Source organism: Scyliorhinus torazame, chromosome 16, assembly GCF_047496885.1.
Source record: "Scyliorhinus torazame isolate Kashiwa2021f chromosome 16, sScyTor2.1, whole genome shotgun sequence".
NCBI classification, from domain to species: domain Eukaryota; kingdom Metazoa; phylum Chordata; class Chondrichthyes; order Carcharhiniformes; family Scyliorhinidae; genus Scyliorhinus; species Scyliorhinus torazame.
Window position 1 is genome coordinate 86043032 of NC_092722.1, and position 15998 is coordinate 86059029.

The following is a 15998-nucleotide window of genomic DNA, read 5'->3' on the forward strand; positions in this document are numbered from 1 at the left end:
GCAGACCAGTCACTGTAAAATCAGCAATAAACATAGTATCTGTAATCATGAGTGTCCGTATTCTTTCCAAGCGATGCAGAAGAGTGTGGAGTTGAGCAGAAGGGGAGCTTGCGGCGGTGAGAAAGTTGGCAACAGTGAAGATTGCAGCTCGTGCCCAATTGCAGAGGTGGGACTGAATGACAAACAGCCAACGCTGCTCTCTGGACATTTTATTACACAAGCTCTCGCTCACAAGATACAAGCAACATCCCGAAGAATAATAAAATCAATAAATTTGGTTTCCGATCAAATCAAAAAGAGGAGGGGGTGAAGGTGTGTGGGGCACAGAAGGGAACTGTGGTGATCCGAACTTCCTCTCCACCTCGTGGAGGGTCAAGGGGAGGCCAGGATATCTTCCAGTGTGCAAGCAAGATGCAATCCTTCCAGCGAGTTTGAATTTCAATGACGGTCCGCCTGGGCCCCTTTCAAATGATAGATTGTGCAGGGCAGGAAATTCTCTCCGACTGTGCACCCTGTCCCTCACACAAGCGGAATGCCACTCAGTATGCAATACGTTCAATCTGTTCGAGGTCCTTCGAGTCCAGCTGTTGGATCTTGCGGTCTGGGTGCAGAGAGAGAGGACACGAGGGGGGGGGGGGGGGGGGGAGGAGATTTAATAAAAACGGGCATTAACACATGGCAAGCAAAGAGTTGATTCAAACCCTTGCTGGTGTACGCTCGGAGTTGGCCTGGGCAGCCTTTCTGGGAGGGTGCAGGAGATAGAGGCCGTCTGTGCATCCGGCTCACTCATCCTCATCCCCACAGAGTGGATGTTCGTGGATGGTGTAAAGTTGTGTGTACCCTGACACAGGGAGCAGGCAGGCACACATGCACACTCGTGCTCTCGTGCATTGTCCTTTAACACACTCTTGCTCGCGCAAACTCTCCCCTCCCTCTCACGCCCACTCCCCCTTCCGCCAGCTTGCCTGCCCGCAACGTCCCCCTCCCTCAAGCACCTTTCGCCTCCATCACACGCTGTCTCACTCCACATTATAACCTGTCCTGGGACTGTTTAATGGGGACAGTTTAGAGGGAGCTTTACTCTGTATCTAACCCCGTGCTGTAGCTGTCCTGGGAGTGTTTGATGGGGACAGTGTAGAGGGAGCTTTACTCTGTATCTAACCCCGTGCTGTACCTGTCCTGGGAGTGTTTGATGGGGACTGTGTAGAGGGAGCTTTACTCTATCTAACCCCGTGCTGTACCTGTCCTGAGAGTTTTTCATGGGGACAGTGTGGAGGGAGCTTTACTCTGTATCTAAGTCGGGCACTCACTGAAATGGTCCTGAATCCTGTGCAGGATGTCCAGGCTCTTGCACCCATCCACCATGTTGACCGCCAGCCCTTGCTTCCCAAAACGTCCTGTCCGGCCGATTCTGTGGAGATATGTCTCGCAGTCTGGTTCCTTGTCGTGGGTCAATGGCAGGTCAAAGTTCACCACGATCGACACCTGTTCCACATCGATGCCTGGGTCAAAGGTGAGGGGGTGAAACACAGGTCCTTACAGATATATAAACACCCCGGGGTCAGGTTCTTGGAGATATATAAAACCCCTGGGATCAGGTCCTTACAGAGATATATATATATATATATATAAATACCCTGGGTATCAGGTCGTTACAGATATATAAACCTCAGGGATCTGATCCTTACAGATATAAAATGTCCTGGGGATCAGGTCCTTACAGATATATAAACCCTGAGGATAAGATCTTTACAGATATAGAAATGCCCTGGGGATCAGGTCCTTACAGATATAGAACTGCCCTGGAGATCAGATTCTTACAGATATTGAAATGCCCTGGGGATCAGGTCCTTACAGATATCTAAACATCCCGGAGTCAGGTCCTTAGAGGTATATAAAACCCCTGGGATCGGGTCCTTACATAAATCCCCAGGGATTGGTCCTTACAAATATATATAAATAACCTGGGTATCAGGTCGGAGGGGGGTCCCGTACCAGCCTCCCCGAACAGGCGCTGGAATGTGGCTTTTCACAGTATCTTCATTTGAAGCCTACTTGTGACAATAAGCGATTTTCATTACCCCTGGGGATCAGATCCTTATAGATATGTAAACTGCCCCCTCCCTCCCCGGATCAGGTCCTTACAGATAAAGAAACCGCCCCCCAACCTGGATCAGGTCCTTACAGATATATAAACCCATGATGGTCAGGTCCATACAGATACATAAACCCGTGTAGATGAGCTCCTTACAGACATAAAATGCCCTGGTTCTTACAGATATATAAACTGCCTTGCTGTTCATTACAGATATAGAAACTGACCCCCCCCCTCCCCCAGGATTAGGTCCTTACAGATATATAAACCCATGGTGATCAGGTCCTTACAGTGGTTAAATAGTCAGGAGGGAGTTTCCCAGTGAGTCCTCACCATTGACTCTGGACCCATGAAGGCTCATGGATTTAGATTAAACATGGGCAAGGAAACCTCCTGCTGATGACCACATATCGCCCACCATCAGTTGATGAATCAGTACTCCTCCATGTTGAACACTACTTAGAGGAAACACGGAGGGTGGCAAGGGCACAGACTATGCTCTGGTTAGAGATTTCAATGTCCATCACCAAGAATGGCTCGGTCGTACCATCACAAACCAAGCTGGCCGGGTCCTAAAGGACAAGCTGTTAGATTGTGAGTGCAGCAGGTAGTGAGGGAACCATCAAGAGGGAAAAACATACTTGATCTCATCCTCACCAACCTGCCTGCTGCATGTGTCTGTCCATGACAGTATCAGTAGAAGTGACCACCACACAGTCCTTGTGGAGATAAAGTCCCGTCTTCACATTGAGGATACCATCGTGTTGTGTGGCACTACCACCATGCTAAATGGGATAGACTTAAGGCCTTTGATCTGGTAGAGTGGAAGTACCTGTGGGATGTCCTGGGAAGGTTTGGGTTCGGGCAGGGATTCGTTGACTGGGTCCGGCTGTTATATCAAGCACCGGTGGCGAATGTCAGTTTGTGTAGGAGGACGAGACAGGGGTGTCCAGTCTCCCCAGTACTGTTTGCTCTGGCCATAGAGCCCTTGGCAATGGCACTTAGGTCACCAAACATCTGGCGGGGGATAGTGAGGGGGGAGGTGGGGGGGGGGGGGGGGGGGGGGAGCACAAGGTTTCACTCTACGCAGATGACTTGCTCCTTTACATAACAGACCATTTGGGAGGGGATGGCTGGGATTATGGAGATATTGGAGGAATTTGGTCGGTTCTCGGGCTACAAATTAAACATAGGTAAGAGTGAGGTGTTTGTGATCCAGGCACGGGGGCAGGAGAGGAGACTGAGGGAGGTTACCGGTTAAAGTGGTGGGTAAGAGGATCCAGGTGGCTAGGGACTGGGGTCAGCTCCATAAGTTAAATTTGGACAGGTTGATTGAGCAAATGAAAGGGGACTTCCGCAGGTGGGACGTGCTCCCGCTGTCATTGGCGGGGAGGATACCGACTGTGAAGATGACGGTCCTCCCGAGATTGCTGTTTGTGTTTCAATGTCTTCCATTTTTTATCCCTACGGCATTTTTCAGGAAGATGAATACGAGACCTCGGGTTTTGTATGGGCTGGTAAGGCCCCCCGAGGGTGAAGAAGGTCCTTCTGGAACGGGGGCACAGGATGGGGGGCTTGGCGCTTCCGAATTTGATTAATTATTACTGGGCGGCGAATATAGCGATGGTTAGAAAGTGGATAGTGGGGGAGGGGTCGGTGTGGGAGCGAGTGGAGGTGGCGTCCTGTCGGGGTACGTGTTTGGAGGCTTTGTTAACAGCACTGTAGCACCGTCAATATGACGCGAGGCAGGTTGAGGTAATGTCAATTGAAGGCTTTATTAAGCAGAACTTTATCCCCAGCAGCGTGGTTACAGAATACAACTGCTGAGGGAAATGGAGGGAAAAACTGGGTTCTTATACCGGCATTTCTGGGTGGAGTCCAGTAGGTGGCAGATCCTATCAGGACCTGGCATCCCTCCACCAATAGCCTGTCAACACGTGGTGTACCGTATTACCCCTAATATATACCACCACAAGCACCTCTGCCGTTCTCGCCGGCTCGTTACTCCACAAGCCCAGTGGTGGTGGCAGCCCTGAGGGTGTGGGGACAATGGAGGCAGCACATTAGACTGGAGGGGGCATCGGTGTGGTCACCGATTTGTGACAATCACCGGTTTGCTCCGGGGGGACTGGACGGGGGCTTGAGGAGGTGGCAGCGGGCAGGGATTGAGAGATTTGGGGATCTCTTCATTGAAGAGGGTTTCCTGGCAGCATTAGAGGAGGAGTTTGAGTTGCCGGGTAGGAACGGGTCCCGGTACCTGCCGGTACGGGACTTTGTCCGGAGGCAGGTTCCAAGCTTCCCTCTAAGGGGTCTACACGATAAGGTGATGTCAAAAACGGGGGTTGTGGAGGGGAGGGTCTCGGAAATATACAAGGAATTGATGGACTGGGAAGGGGTCCCATTCGGGGAGGTGAAGAGGAAGTGGGAGGAAGAGCTGGGAGAGGAGTTGGAAGTCAGACTATGGGAAAGGGCCTTGAGTCAATTCATTCTCGTTCTGTGCCAGTCTCAGCCTGATCCAGTTCAAGGTGGTCCACAGGGCTCATATAACTGTGGCCCGGATGAGTAGGTTTTTTGAGTAGGTGGAGGACAGATGTGGGCGGTGTGGGGGAAGTCCGGCGAATCAAGTACACATGTTTTGGGCTTGTCTGAAGCTGAGGGGATTTTGGCAGGGATTAGCGGACGTCATGTCCGAGGTCCTGGAAGGGACGGTTACTCCAAGTCCAGAGATGGCAATATTTGGGGTGTCGGAAGATCCGGGGGCCCAGGAGAGGAGAGAGTCCGATAGGGCAGCACGGTAGCACAAGTGGATAGCACTGTAGCTTCACAGCGCCAGGGTTCCAGGTTCGATTCCCTGCTGGGTCACTGTGCGGAGTCTGCACGTATTCCCTGTGTCTGCGTGGGTTTCCTCCAGGTGCTCCGGTTTCCTCCCACAGTCCAAAGACGTGCAGGTTTGGTGGATTGGCCATGATAAATTGCCCTTAGTGACCAAAAAGGTTAGATGGGGTTATTGGGTTACGGGGATAGGGGGGAAGTGAGGGCTTAAGTGGGTCGATGCAGACTCGATGGGCCGAATTGCCTCCTTCTGCACTGTATGTTCTATGTTTTGGCCTTTGCCTCCCTGGTGGCCCGGAGATGGATGTTTCTGGGATGGAGGAACTCGGAGCCTCCAAAGTCAGGAGTGTGGGTCAGCGACATGGCAGGGTTTCTCAGGCTGGAGAAGGTTAAGTTCACCTTAACAGGTTCAATTCAGTGGTTCGCTCGGAGGTGGCAGCCGTTCATCGACTTCCTTAAGGACAACTGACCGTCAGCAGAAGGGGGGGGGAGGCATGGCATTGTAGAATAAGGATAGGGAATCTAATATACGGGCAGTCAAGAAGTGGGAGCAGTCGGGTGTGTTATTGTGATGTTGTTGCGTGTCGGACCGCTGTTTAGAATGTTTAAATGTTAAAATTATAAATGCTTCAATAAAATGTTTTCTAAAAAAAGAAATGGGATAGACTTTGAACAGATCTAGCAACTCAAGACTGGGCATCTATGAGCCGCTGTGGGCCATCAGCAGCAGCAGAATTGTATTCAACACAACAACACAATCTGAAACCTCATGGCCCAGCATATATCCCATTCTACCATTACCACCATGCCAGGGGATCAACCCTGGTTCAATGAAGAATGCAGGAGAGCATCAGGCATTCTGAAAAATAAGGTGTCAACCTGGTGAAACTACAACACAGGACTACTTGTGTGCCAAACAGCATTAGCAGCAAGTAATAGACAGCTAAGCAATTCCACAACTAACGCATCAGATCTAAGCTCTGCAGTTCTGTCACATCAAGCCGTGAATGGTGGTGGACAATTAAAAAATTCACTGGAGGAGGAGGCGCCACAAATATCCCCATCCTCAATGATGGAGGAGAACATAAGAACTAGGAGCAGGAGTGGGCCATTGCCCCTCGAGCCTGCTCCGCCATTCAATAAGATGATGGCTGATCTTTTTGTGGACTCCGCTCCACTTACCCGCCCGTTCACCATTACCCTTTATTCCTTTACTGTTCAAAAATCTATCTTTGCCTTAAAAAAATTTAATGAGGTAGCCTCAGCTGCTTCACTGGGCAGGGAATTCCACAGAATATATGACCCTTTGGGTGAAGAAGTTCCTCCTCAACTCAGTCCTAAATATGCTCCCCTTTATTTTGAGACTATGCCCCCTAGTTCTAGTTTCACCCACAAGTGGAAAGAACCTCTTATCTATTCCTTTCATAATTTTTTAGGTTTCTTTAAGATCCTGCCTCATTCTTTTAAATTCCAATGAGTATAGTCCCAGTCTACTCAGTTTCTCCTCATAAGCCAAGGAGCCCAGCACATATGTACAAAAGACAAGGCTGAGGCATTCGCAACAATCTTCAGCGAGAAGTGCCGAGTGGATGATCCATCTCGGTCTCCTCCGGAGGTCCCCGGCATCGCAGATGAGTCTTCAGCCAACACGATTCACTCCACGTGATATCACGAAACGGCTGAAGGCACTAGATATTGCAAAGGCTATGGGCCCTGACAATATTCCGGCAATAGTACTGAAGACTTGTGCTCCAGAACGTGCCGCACCCCTAGCCAAGCTGTTCCAGTACACTGGCATCTACTTGGCAATGTGGAAAATTGCCCAGGGGTGTCCTGTACAAAGAAACAGGACAAATGCAACACAGTTAATTACAGCCCTATCAGTCTACTCTCCATCATCAGCAAAGTGATGGAAGGAGTCATCAACAGTGCTCTCAAGCGGCACTTACTCAGCAATGATCTGCTCACTGACGCTCGGTTTGGATTCCGTCAGTCACTCAGCTCCTGACCTTGTTACAGTCTTGGTTCAAACATGGACAAAAGAGCTGAATGCCAGAGGTTGAGATGAGAGTGACTGCACTTGACATCTTGGCAGCATTTGACCAAATGTGACATCAAGGAGACGTAGCAAAACTGGAGTCAATGGGAATCGGAGGGAAATCTCTGGTTAGACTCATACCTGGCACAAAGGAAGATTGTTGTGGTGGTTGGAGGTCAATCATCTCAGCTCCAGGACATCACTGCAGAAGTTCCTCAGGGTAGTGTCCTAGGCCCAACCTTCTTCAGCTGCTTCATCAATGACCTCCCTTCCATCATAAGGTCAAAAGTGGGGATGTTTGCGAATGACTGCATAATGTTCAGCACCATTCGTGACCCCTCGGATAATGAAGCAGTCCGTGTCCAAATGCAGCAAGACCTGGACAATATCCAGGCTCGGGCTGACAAATAGCAAGTTACATTTGCGCCACACAAGTGCTAGGCAATGACATCTCCAACAAGAGAGGATCGAACCATCGCCCTAGAGATTCAATGGCATTACCATCGCTGAATCCCCCACAATCAACATCCTCCACGTTACCATCGATCAGAAACTGAACTGGACTAGCCAGATTAATACTGTGGCTACCAAGGCAGGTTAAAGGCTAGGAATCCTATGGCGAGTAAATCACTTCCTGATCCCCCAAAGCTTATCCACCATCCAAAAGACACAAGTCAGGAATGTAATGGGAAACTCTCCCACTTGCCTGGATGAGTGCAGCTCCAACAACACTCAAGAAGCTCGACACCATCCAGGACAAAGCAGCCGGCTTGATTAAAAGCAAATTAGTGCGGATGCTGGAATCCAAAACCAAAGAGAAAATGCTGGAAAATCTCAGCAGGTATGGCAGCACCTGTAGGGAGAGAAAAGAGCTAATGTCAAAGCTTTGACAAAGGGTCATCTATACTCGAAACGTTAACTCTTTTCTCTCCCTACAGATGCTGCCAGGACTGCTGAGATTTTCCAGCATTTTCTCTTTGGTTTCAGCCCGCTTGATTGCTCCTCCTACATACATTCAAACCTCACCACCAACAAACAGTAGCAGCCGTGTGTACCATCTGCAAAATGCACTGCAGTAACTCACCAAGGTTCCTTACACAGCACTTTTCAAACTCACGACCACTACCATCTAGAAGGACAAGAGCAGCAGATACCTGGGAATCCATCGCCGGAAGGTTCCCCTACAAGTCACTAACCACCCTGAATTGGAAATATATTGCCATTCCTTCAATGTCGAGGGGCAAAATCCTGGAACTCCCTCCCTTACAGCATAGTGCGTGTACCTACACCTCAACGACTGCAACTCACCACCACCTTCTGAAGGGCAACTAGGGATGCTGAAGCGCAAATAAATGCTGGCCTAACCAGCGACACCCAGATCCGTAAATGAATTAAAAAAAATAAGCCTCAACGGATCAGGCGCTTACAGATATACAAGTCCCTAAAGATCAGGTCCTTACAGATATACAAAACACTGGAGATCAGGCCCTTACTGATATATATATACTGCCCCAGGGATAAGGTCCTTACAGATACATAAATTGTCCCGGGCATTAGGTCCTTACAGATATATAAACAGCCCCGGGGATCAGGTCCTTGCAGACATATAAACCCTCGGAGATCATGTCCTTACAAATACATAGACTGCCCCGGAGCCAGATCCTTACTGATATATAAATCCCTGGCGACCAGGTCCTTACAGATATATAAACTGCCCCTGGAGATCATGTCCTTACAGATCTTTAAAGTGCCACGGAGATGAGGTCCTGGCAGATATATAAACCCCTGGAGATCAGGTCCTTACAGATATACAAAGATCCAAGAATCGGGTCCTTGCAGATATATAGCCCCCGCCCCCTCAGAGGCCAGGTCCTTAGAGATATATAAACCCCTGGAGATCAGGTCTTTACAGATATTTAAATGCCTGGAGATCATAAACTTCCCAGGGACCTTACAGACCTTATAAATCGTCCACCCTCCAGGGATCACATATGGATCCCCCCCCTTCCTACAATCGGATCCCTACAGGTAAACAAACCTCTGGCGCAGACATTGGTGGTAACCAGGACCTTTTCCTTGCCATCTCGGAAACGTTGGATGATGGATGCCCTCTGCTCGACCATCAGATCGCCAGTCAGAAGTGCCACGCGGTGCCCGTCGTGCGTTAGCTTTATTGAAAGCCACTGGGCTGTCCTCCGTGTCTAGATGAGAGCACAGAAAGAGGGAGGAATTGTGGTACACCTTTTGGTCAAACAAAAGATAAACAGACTGATGTAATTCGAGGGAAGGGTCTGAATGGCGTCCTCCTGTTCCTGTATAACAGGCCCGAGAGGGGGGCTGAAAGGGCCTCCTCCTGTTCCTGTGTAACAGGCTCGGAGAGGCTGAATGACCCTCCTGTTCCCATGTAACAGGCTCGAAAAGAGCTGAACAGGCCTCCTGTTAATGTATACCTAGCTTGCGGAGGCTGAATGGGTTTCTTTCTGTTCCTGTGTAACAGGCTCGAGAGGGGCAGAATGGGCCTCCTCCTGTTCCTGTGTAACAGGCTCGAGAGGGGCAGAATGGGCCTCTGCCTGTTCTTGTGTAACAGGCTTGAGAGCGGCTGAATGGGCCTCCGCCTGTTCCTGTGTAACAGGCTCGAGAGGGGCAGAATGGGCCTCCTCCTGTTCCTGTGTAACAGGCTCGAGAGGGGCAGAATGGGCCTCCTCCTGTTCTTGTGTAACAGGCTCGAGAGGGGCAGAATGGGCCTCCTCCTGTTCCTGTGTAACAGGCTCGAGAGGGGCAGAATGGGCCTCCGCCTGTTCCTGTGTAACAGGCTCGAGAGGGGCTGAATGGGCCTCCTCCTGTTCTTGTGTAACAGGCTCGAGAGGGGCTGAATGGGCCTCCTCCTGTTCCTGTGTAACAGGCTCAAGAGGGGCAGAATGGGCCTCCTCCTGTTCTTGGCTAACAGACCCGAGAAGGATTGAATGGACCTCCTCCTATTCCTTTGACAAAGGGTCATCTGGACTCAAAAATTTAGCTCTTTTCTCGCCCTACAGATGCTGCCAGACGTGCTGAGATTTTCCAGCATTTTCTCTTTGGCTCCTCCTATTCCTTTGTACCAGGTTCCCACCCTCCATCCCAGGGATATCCAGACCTGGCAGAAGATGATGGCTTGGGCAATGGTGATGGCAGTGTAGATGTTGGTGAGGGCCTGATATTTATCTTCCTTCTGGTTACACATGACAAAGTACTGCTTGATGTTGTCCAGAGTTAGCTGCTCCCGGCGCAGTTTGATCACGTTGGGCTCGGGGACGATCTTCTTCGCAAACCTGAGTACCGGATCCTCGAATGTGGCCGAGAACAGAAGCATCTGGCAGTCCTTGGGCAGCATCCTGAGAAGGAGTGAGGGAGAGGGAGAGAGAGATAGAGAGAGAGATAATCCACTCGAGCATGATTCAGATTCATTTGTTAGCGCGGCGCTCCCCAAGTAATGACCCACAATGCAGTAAAGTCGCCATAGTCCCAGATGACCATAGTCTGCTTTCCCCTTTGAGGGGGAGAGCTGACTGGTGGTGGTTTAACCTGAGGATCACCACACCTTAGGCGAAAGGTAAGGTTGAGAAGGCAGGGGCCTTCATGAATAACCTCAGCTGGTTCGGGAATTGAACCGCTTGTGGTAGTCTGTATTAGGGGTATTACGGTACCTAGGTTGAGGCTGTAAGATCATTGGTGTAGGACATGAAGATCATTGGTGAAGCCTGCCTGCTGGTTCCGCCCAGTAAGGCGGAGTATAAGAGTCTGTGTCTCCTTAGCTGCCGCATTCTGTAACTGCGCTGGTACAGATGGTAAGGCGCTGTTCTCTTCCCATACACCAAGTTAACCAAAAAATCCCCCTGGCCTCCGGGTCTCACTCTGTAGAGCTCAAGGGGTTCTGCGTAGCAAACCTCACGGTCCAGGGAAGAGAATTAAAAAATTTCCGACTTTACGTCCTCCCTCACCTCTGCGCTGCCATGCTCCTGGGGTTGGACTTCCAATGCAACCTCCAGAGCTTAACTTTTGAATTCGGCGGCCCTATACCCCCCTCACTGTCTGCAGCCTCGCGACCCTCAAGGTCGACCCGCCTTCCCTTTTTGCGCACCTCACCCTGGATTGCAAACCCGTCGCCACCAGTTCCCCGCCTACATACACAGCGATAGGGGGTCCTCCTTCATGAGCGACGAACTGCGTCAATTCCTGCTCAGCAAGGGCATCGCCTCGAGCAGGATGACCAGTTATAACCCCCGGGGAAACGGACAGGTAGAGAGGGAGAACGGAACGGTCTGAAAGACCGTCCTACTGGCCCTACGGTCCTTCCCGATGCACTCCACTCCATCCGATCACTGCTGTGTACCATGACAAACGAAACACCTCATGAACGTCTCCTTACTTCCTCCGGGACCTCGCTCCCAACATGGCTGGCAGCTCCTGGACACATTCTGCTCCGCAAAGACGTGCGGGCGCACAAGTCGGACCCATTGGTAGAGAGGGTCCGCCTCCTTCACATTAGCCCTCAGTACACCCATGTGGCGTACCCCGACGGCCGGCAGGATACGGTCTCCCTAGGGGACCTGGCGCCTGTTGGATCCCCTCCCACAACCAAATCCACCCTCCCTCCCACCGGCGCACCCCACGGCTGCCTCCTTTCCAGGTGGATCGGTTCTTCCACTGGTCCCACCCAGGGGTGATGAAGCTACCGAAGAAGCCAAAGTCACGCTCCCGGAGTCACGGATGCCCGAGCCGGCGCCTGCATCACCACCAAAACTGCGACGATCACAGAGGACGACCAGGGCCCCCGAACGACTAGTTGCTTAATTCTGATATGTACATGTAAAATACATACTGTAAATAGTTGTGACATGTAATAAGGCAAAACACTGTTCCACTGACAGGTAGCACCATAACCTCTACCACTATGACGCGAGACCACCACCGGACTAGTTTTTAATAGGGGGTGAATGCGGTAGTCTGTATTAGGGGTATTACGGTACCTAGGTTGAGGCTGTAAGACCATTGGTGTAGGATATGAAGATCATTGGTGAAGCCTGCCTGCTGGTTCCGCCCAGTAAGGCGGAGTATAAGAGTCTGTGTCTCCTTAGCAGCCGTATTCTGTACCTGTGCTGCTGGGGGAAACATCTAGTCCAATAAAGCCTTCAATTGTCATCCAATCTCGCTTCTGGAGTTATTGATCGCGCATCACCGCTGCTGGCCTTGTTCTACATCAGAAACCAGCTGTCTAGCTCACTGAGCTAAACCGGCCCCCCACTCCCTCAGCACTGACCCTTTGACAGTACAAATCTCTCTCAGCCTTTTAAGGAGGAACATTAACCTGATATCTCCAGATGCCCTCACCCCATAGTCTTGTAGGTGAGGTAAATCACCCAACAACTTATATTTGGATAGTGCCTTCAGTATGTTGGCACGGTAGCAGAGTGGTTAGTACTGTTACTTCACGGCGCCAGGGTCCCAGATTCGATTCCTGGCTTGGGTCACTGTCTGTGCGGAGTCTGCACGTACTCAGTGTGTCTGCGTGGGTTTCCTCCGGGTGCTCCGGTTTCCTCCCACAGTCCAAAGATGTACAGGTCAGGTGGATTGGTTAGGTGGGGTTATTGGATTACGGGGATAGGGTGGAGATGTGTGCTTAAGTAGGGTGCTCTTAGGAGACTTCCGGTGGCGGCCATGGAGGAGTAGGTCGCACATTTGATAGCTCCCGCCTGTGACGGATATTTTGGACCTTTTTCTCCCATTTTCCCCTGGATTTTATCGGACGAATCGGTGGAGAGTGAGACGGTGCGGAGAGGTCCCCCTCCAGTGCATGGAGAATTGGACCAGAAGTGGCCGTCTGAGAAGGCAAAGTTTTACAAGAAAGACACAAGCAGAGCTGGCAACGCGGGAAAGCATGGCGGAGGAGCAGGGCAGATGGCACAGTGGTCGATGGAGCAGCTGGTGGAGTTTTTTGAAGAATGCTTCGCCAAGCTTAAGAACAACACGCTGGACCAAATGATCAAGGCTTCGATTGATCAGGTGGTGCAGAATCAAGAAATCCACGGATGTGCGATCCAGGAGGTGGAGAAAAAGGTGTCCGAGCACGAGGAATACATAACAGTGTTGGCGACCAAGGTGGAGATGATGAATGACCGCCAGAAAAGAATGCAGGAGAAGCTGGAGGACTCGGAGAATAGGGCCAGGAGGCAGAACTTGAGAATCTTCGGCCTCCCTGAGGGCAGTGAAGGATCGGATGCGAGGGCCTATGTGACGAGCATGTTGGAGAAGTTGATGGGGGCTGAGGCGTTCCCTCGGATCCTGGAAGTGGACAGAGCGCACTGAGCCCTCGCGAAAAAGCCCCGAGCGAATGAGCCGCCGAGGGTGATGGTGGTACGCTTTCACCATTTCCTGGACACATTCTGCGGTGGACCAAGAAAGAACAGAGCAGCAGGTGGGAGATTTGTGAGCTGCGCATCTATCAAGACCCGGAGGCGAGCCAGGTTTAATCTGGCAAATCGACCCTCTTTAAGAAGAGGGTGAAGTTCGGGATGCTGTACCCAGCACATATGAGGACCGGGAACTCTACTTTGAAACATCGGACGATGCATTGACTTTCATCAGGGAAAAAAGACTGGATGTGAACGAAAGACACTGGAACCTTGGGGAGAGTATTGCAATGGCGATTTGTTGATAATCACTTTTGTGCTGGTTTGAATAAGTAGTGTTATGTGGAATATGGGGCTGTTTCGAGGTCTAAAGTTAACTTTGTTTTACTGGGGGGGGGGGGGGATGCTGTTGTTTTTCCACTGTTTTTTCTACTGATTGTTTACAGGGGAATGTGATGCTTTGAATATGTATGTCCAAGTGGGGGGGGGGGGGGGGGGGGGGGCGGGAGGAGAGAGAACAATGGTCAGTTTGGTGCCATGGGCGGGAGCTATCAGGTCAGCTAGGTCAGCTGGCTCACAGAAGCACAGTGGGGGGCGAGCAGGTGATAAGCTTGAGCTTGATATGGGGGGGGTTGGGTTTCTGGTGCTGTTACCAGGGGGGAGGGGGGAGAGCTGCTTTGCTGACAAGGGAGGAACTGCTACTAGGGGACAAGTGGGAGATCGGGTACGGCAGATGCCAGAGGGCGGGCTCGCTCGAGGAGGCCGGGGACGCGAGCTGGAGGCTGGCGTAAAAGGGGTGATGGCTAATCGGCAGGCGGGGGGGGGGGGGGGGGGGGGGGGGGCGTCGAGTCCCCCGACCAGGCTGATTACATGGAACGTTAGACGGCTGAATGGGCTGGTCAAGAGGGCTCGCGTGTTCGCGCATCTGAGGGGGCTGAAGGCAGACGTGGCAATGTTACAAGAGACACACCTAAAGATTACAGACCAGACGAGATTGAGAAAGTGGTGGGTCAGCCAAGTGTTCCACTCAGGGCAGGACTCAAAGACCTTGGGCGCAATTCTCCCATTGGGAGGCTAAGTCCCGACGCCGGAGTGAAAACCGGAGTGTTTCACTCCGGCTTCGGAGGCCGTTCCCAGCCCCCTATTCTCCCGCCCCCGGGGGGGCTAGGAGTGGCGCCGTGTCATTTACGCGCGCTGGGCTTTGGCGCCGCGTGAAAGCGGCGCTACGTAAATGACGCGACCGCCACCACGTAAATGACGTCACCCGTGCATGCACGGATTTTCCGGCGCCAACCCGCGCATGCGCGGTTGCCGTCCTCCACGCAGCTGCCCCGCAAGAAGATGGCAGATCGATCTTGCGGGGCAGCGGAGGAAAGGAGGTCCTCCTTCAGAGAGGCCGGCCCGCCGGTTGGTGGGCACCGATCGCGGGCCAGACCCCTTTTGAGCACCCCCCCCCCCCCCCCCCCCCCCCCCCGGGTGCAGGAACCCCCCTCGCCCCCCCACAGGCCGCCCCCCCCCCCCCCCCCCAGCGTTCCCGCCGGCAGCGACCAGGTGTGGATGGCGCCAGCGGGAACCTGTCGTGTTGGGCAGGCCGCTCGGCCCATACGGGCCGGAGAATCGCCGCTCGCGCATTACCAATGGCAAGCGCCGATTCTCCCAGCGGCCAGCCGTGATTCGCGCACGCCGGTTTGGGGGGTGGGAGAATCTCGTGCGGGCATCAGGACGGCGTGGCGGGACTCGCGCGGCGCCCGGGCGATTCTCCCACCCAGCGTGTGGGGGGGGGGGGGGGGGGGGGGGGAATTCCGCCCCAGGGGTGTAGCGATTCTGATTAATAAATGGGTGGCATTTGAGGCAGGGAGAATCGTGTCAGGGATAATGGTACGGGGGGCAGGTACATAATGGTGAGTGGGAAGCTGGAGGGGGTGCAGGTGGTACTTGTGAACGTATATGCTCCAAACTGGAGCGATGTGGAATTTATGAGGCGGGTGTTAGGTAAGATCCCAGACTTAGTCACAAAACTTGATCATGGAGGGAGATTTTAAGTCATTGATCCGGAATTGGACCGGTCAAAATTCAGGACAAGGAGGGTGCCAGCAGCGGCAAAGGAATTGAAAGGGTTTATGGAACAGATGGTGGGGGGGGGGGGGGGGGGGGGGGAGTAGACCCATGGAGGTTTGGACGGCCAAGAGCTAGAGAGTTTTCTTTTTCCTCCCACGTCCGCAAGGTATACTCTTGGATCGACTTTTTTGTTCTGAGCAGGGCTCTACTACCGAAGGTGGCGGATACCGAGTACTCGGCAATCGCAGTATTGGATCATGCCCCACATTGGGTGGATCTACGGGTTAGTTTGGAGAGAGGTAAACGCCCGCTATGGAGGCTGGATGTGGGGTTGTTAGCGGACGAAGCGGTGAACAAGTCCATCGAGAACTACCTAGAAACAAATGATACGGCGGAGGTCTCTGCAGCAACGGTCTGGGAAGCTTTGAAGGCTGTGGTCAGAGGGGGATTAATCTCGATACGCGCCCACAGAGAAAAGGTGGAACTGGCTGAGAGGGACAGGTTAGTTGGGGAGATACTCCAGGTGCACAGGAGATACTCGGAAGCCCCGGACGCGGGGTTACTGAAGGGTGGAGGTTACAGGTGGAAT

General features: G+C 52.2%; 1 protein-coding gene across 3 annotated transcripts in view; it reads right to left on the minus strand.

The window, feature by feature from the left end:
* Window positions 1-201: 201 nt before the first annotated feature.
* The window catches only part of LOC140392386 (ATP-dependent RNA helicase DDX19A-like), a 112044-nt gene continuing 96247 nt past the window's right edge, over window positions 202-15998 (minus strand). For all 3 annotated transcript variants that reach the window (XM_072477676.1, XM_072477675.1, XM_072477678.1), the window contains 4 exons: window positions 10099-10336; window positions 9004-9166; window positions 1311-1502; window positions 202-601 (listed from right to left, as the gene is read on the minus strand). In XM_072477676.1, the coding sequence (XP_072333777.1) occupies window positions 540-601; window positions 1311-1502; window positions 9004-9166; window positions 10099-10336 (655 nt within the window). In that variant the 3' untranslated portion in view covers window positions 202-539. The remainder of the gene's footprint in view (window positions 602-1310; window positions 1503-9003; window positions 9167-10098; window positions 10337-15998) is intronic.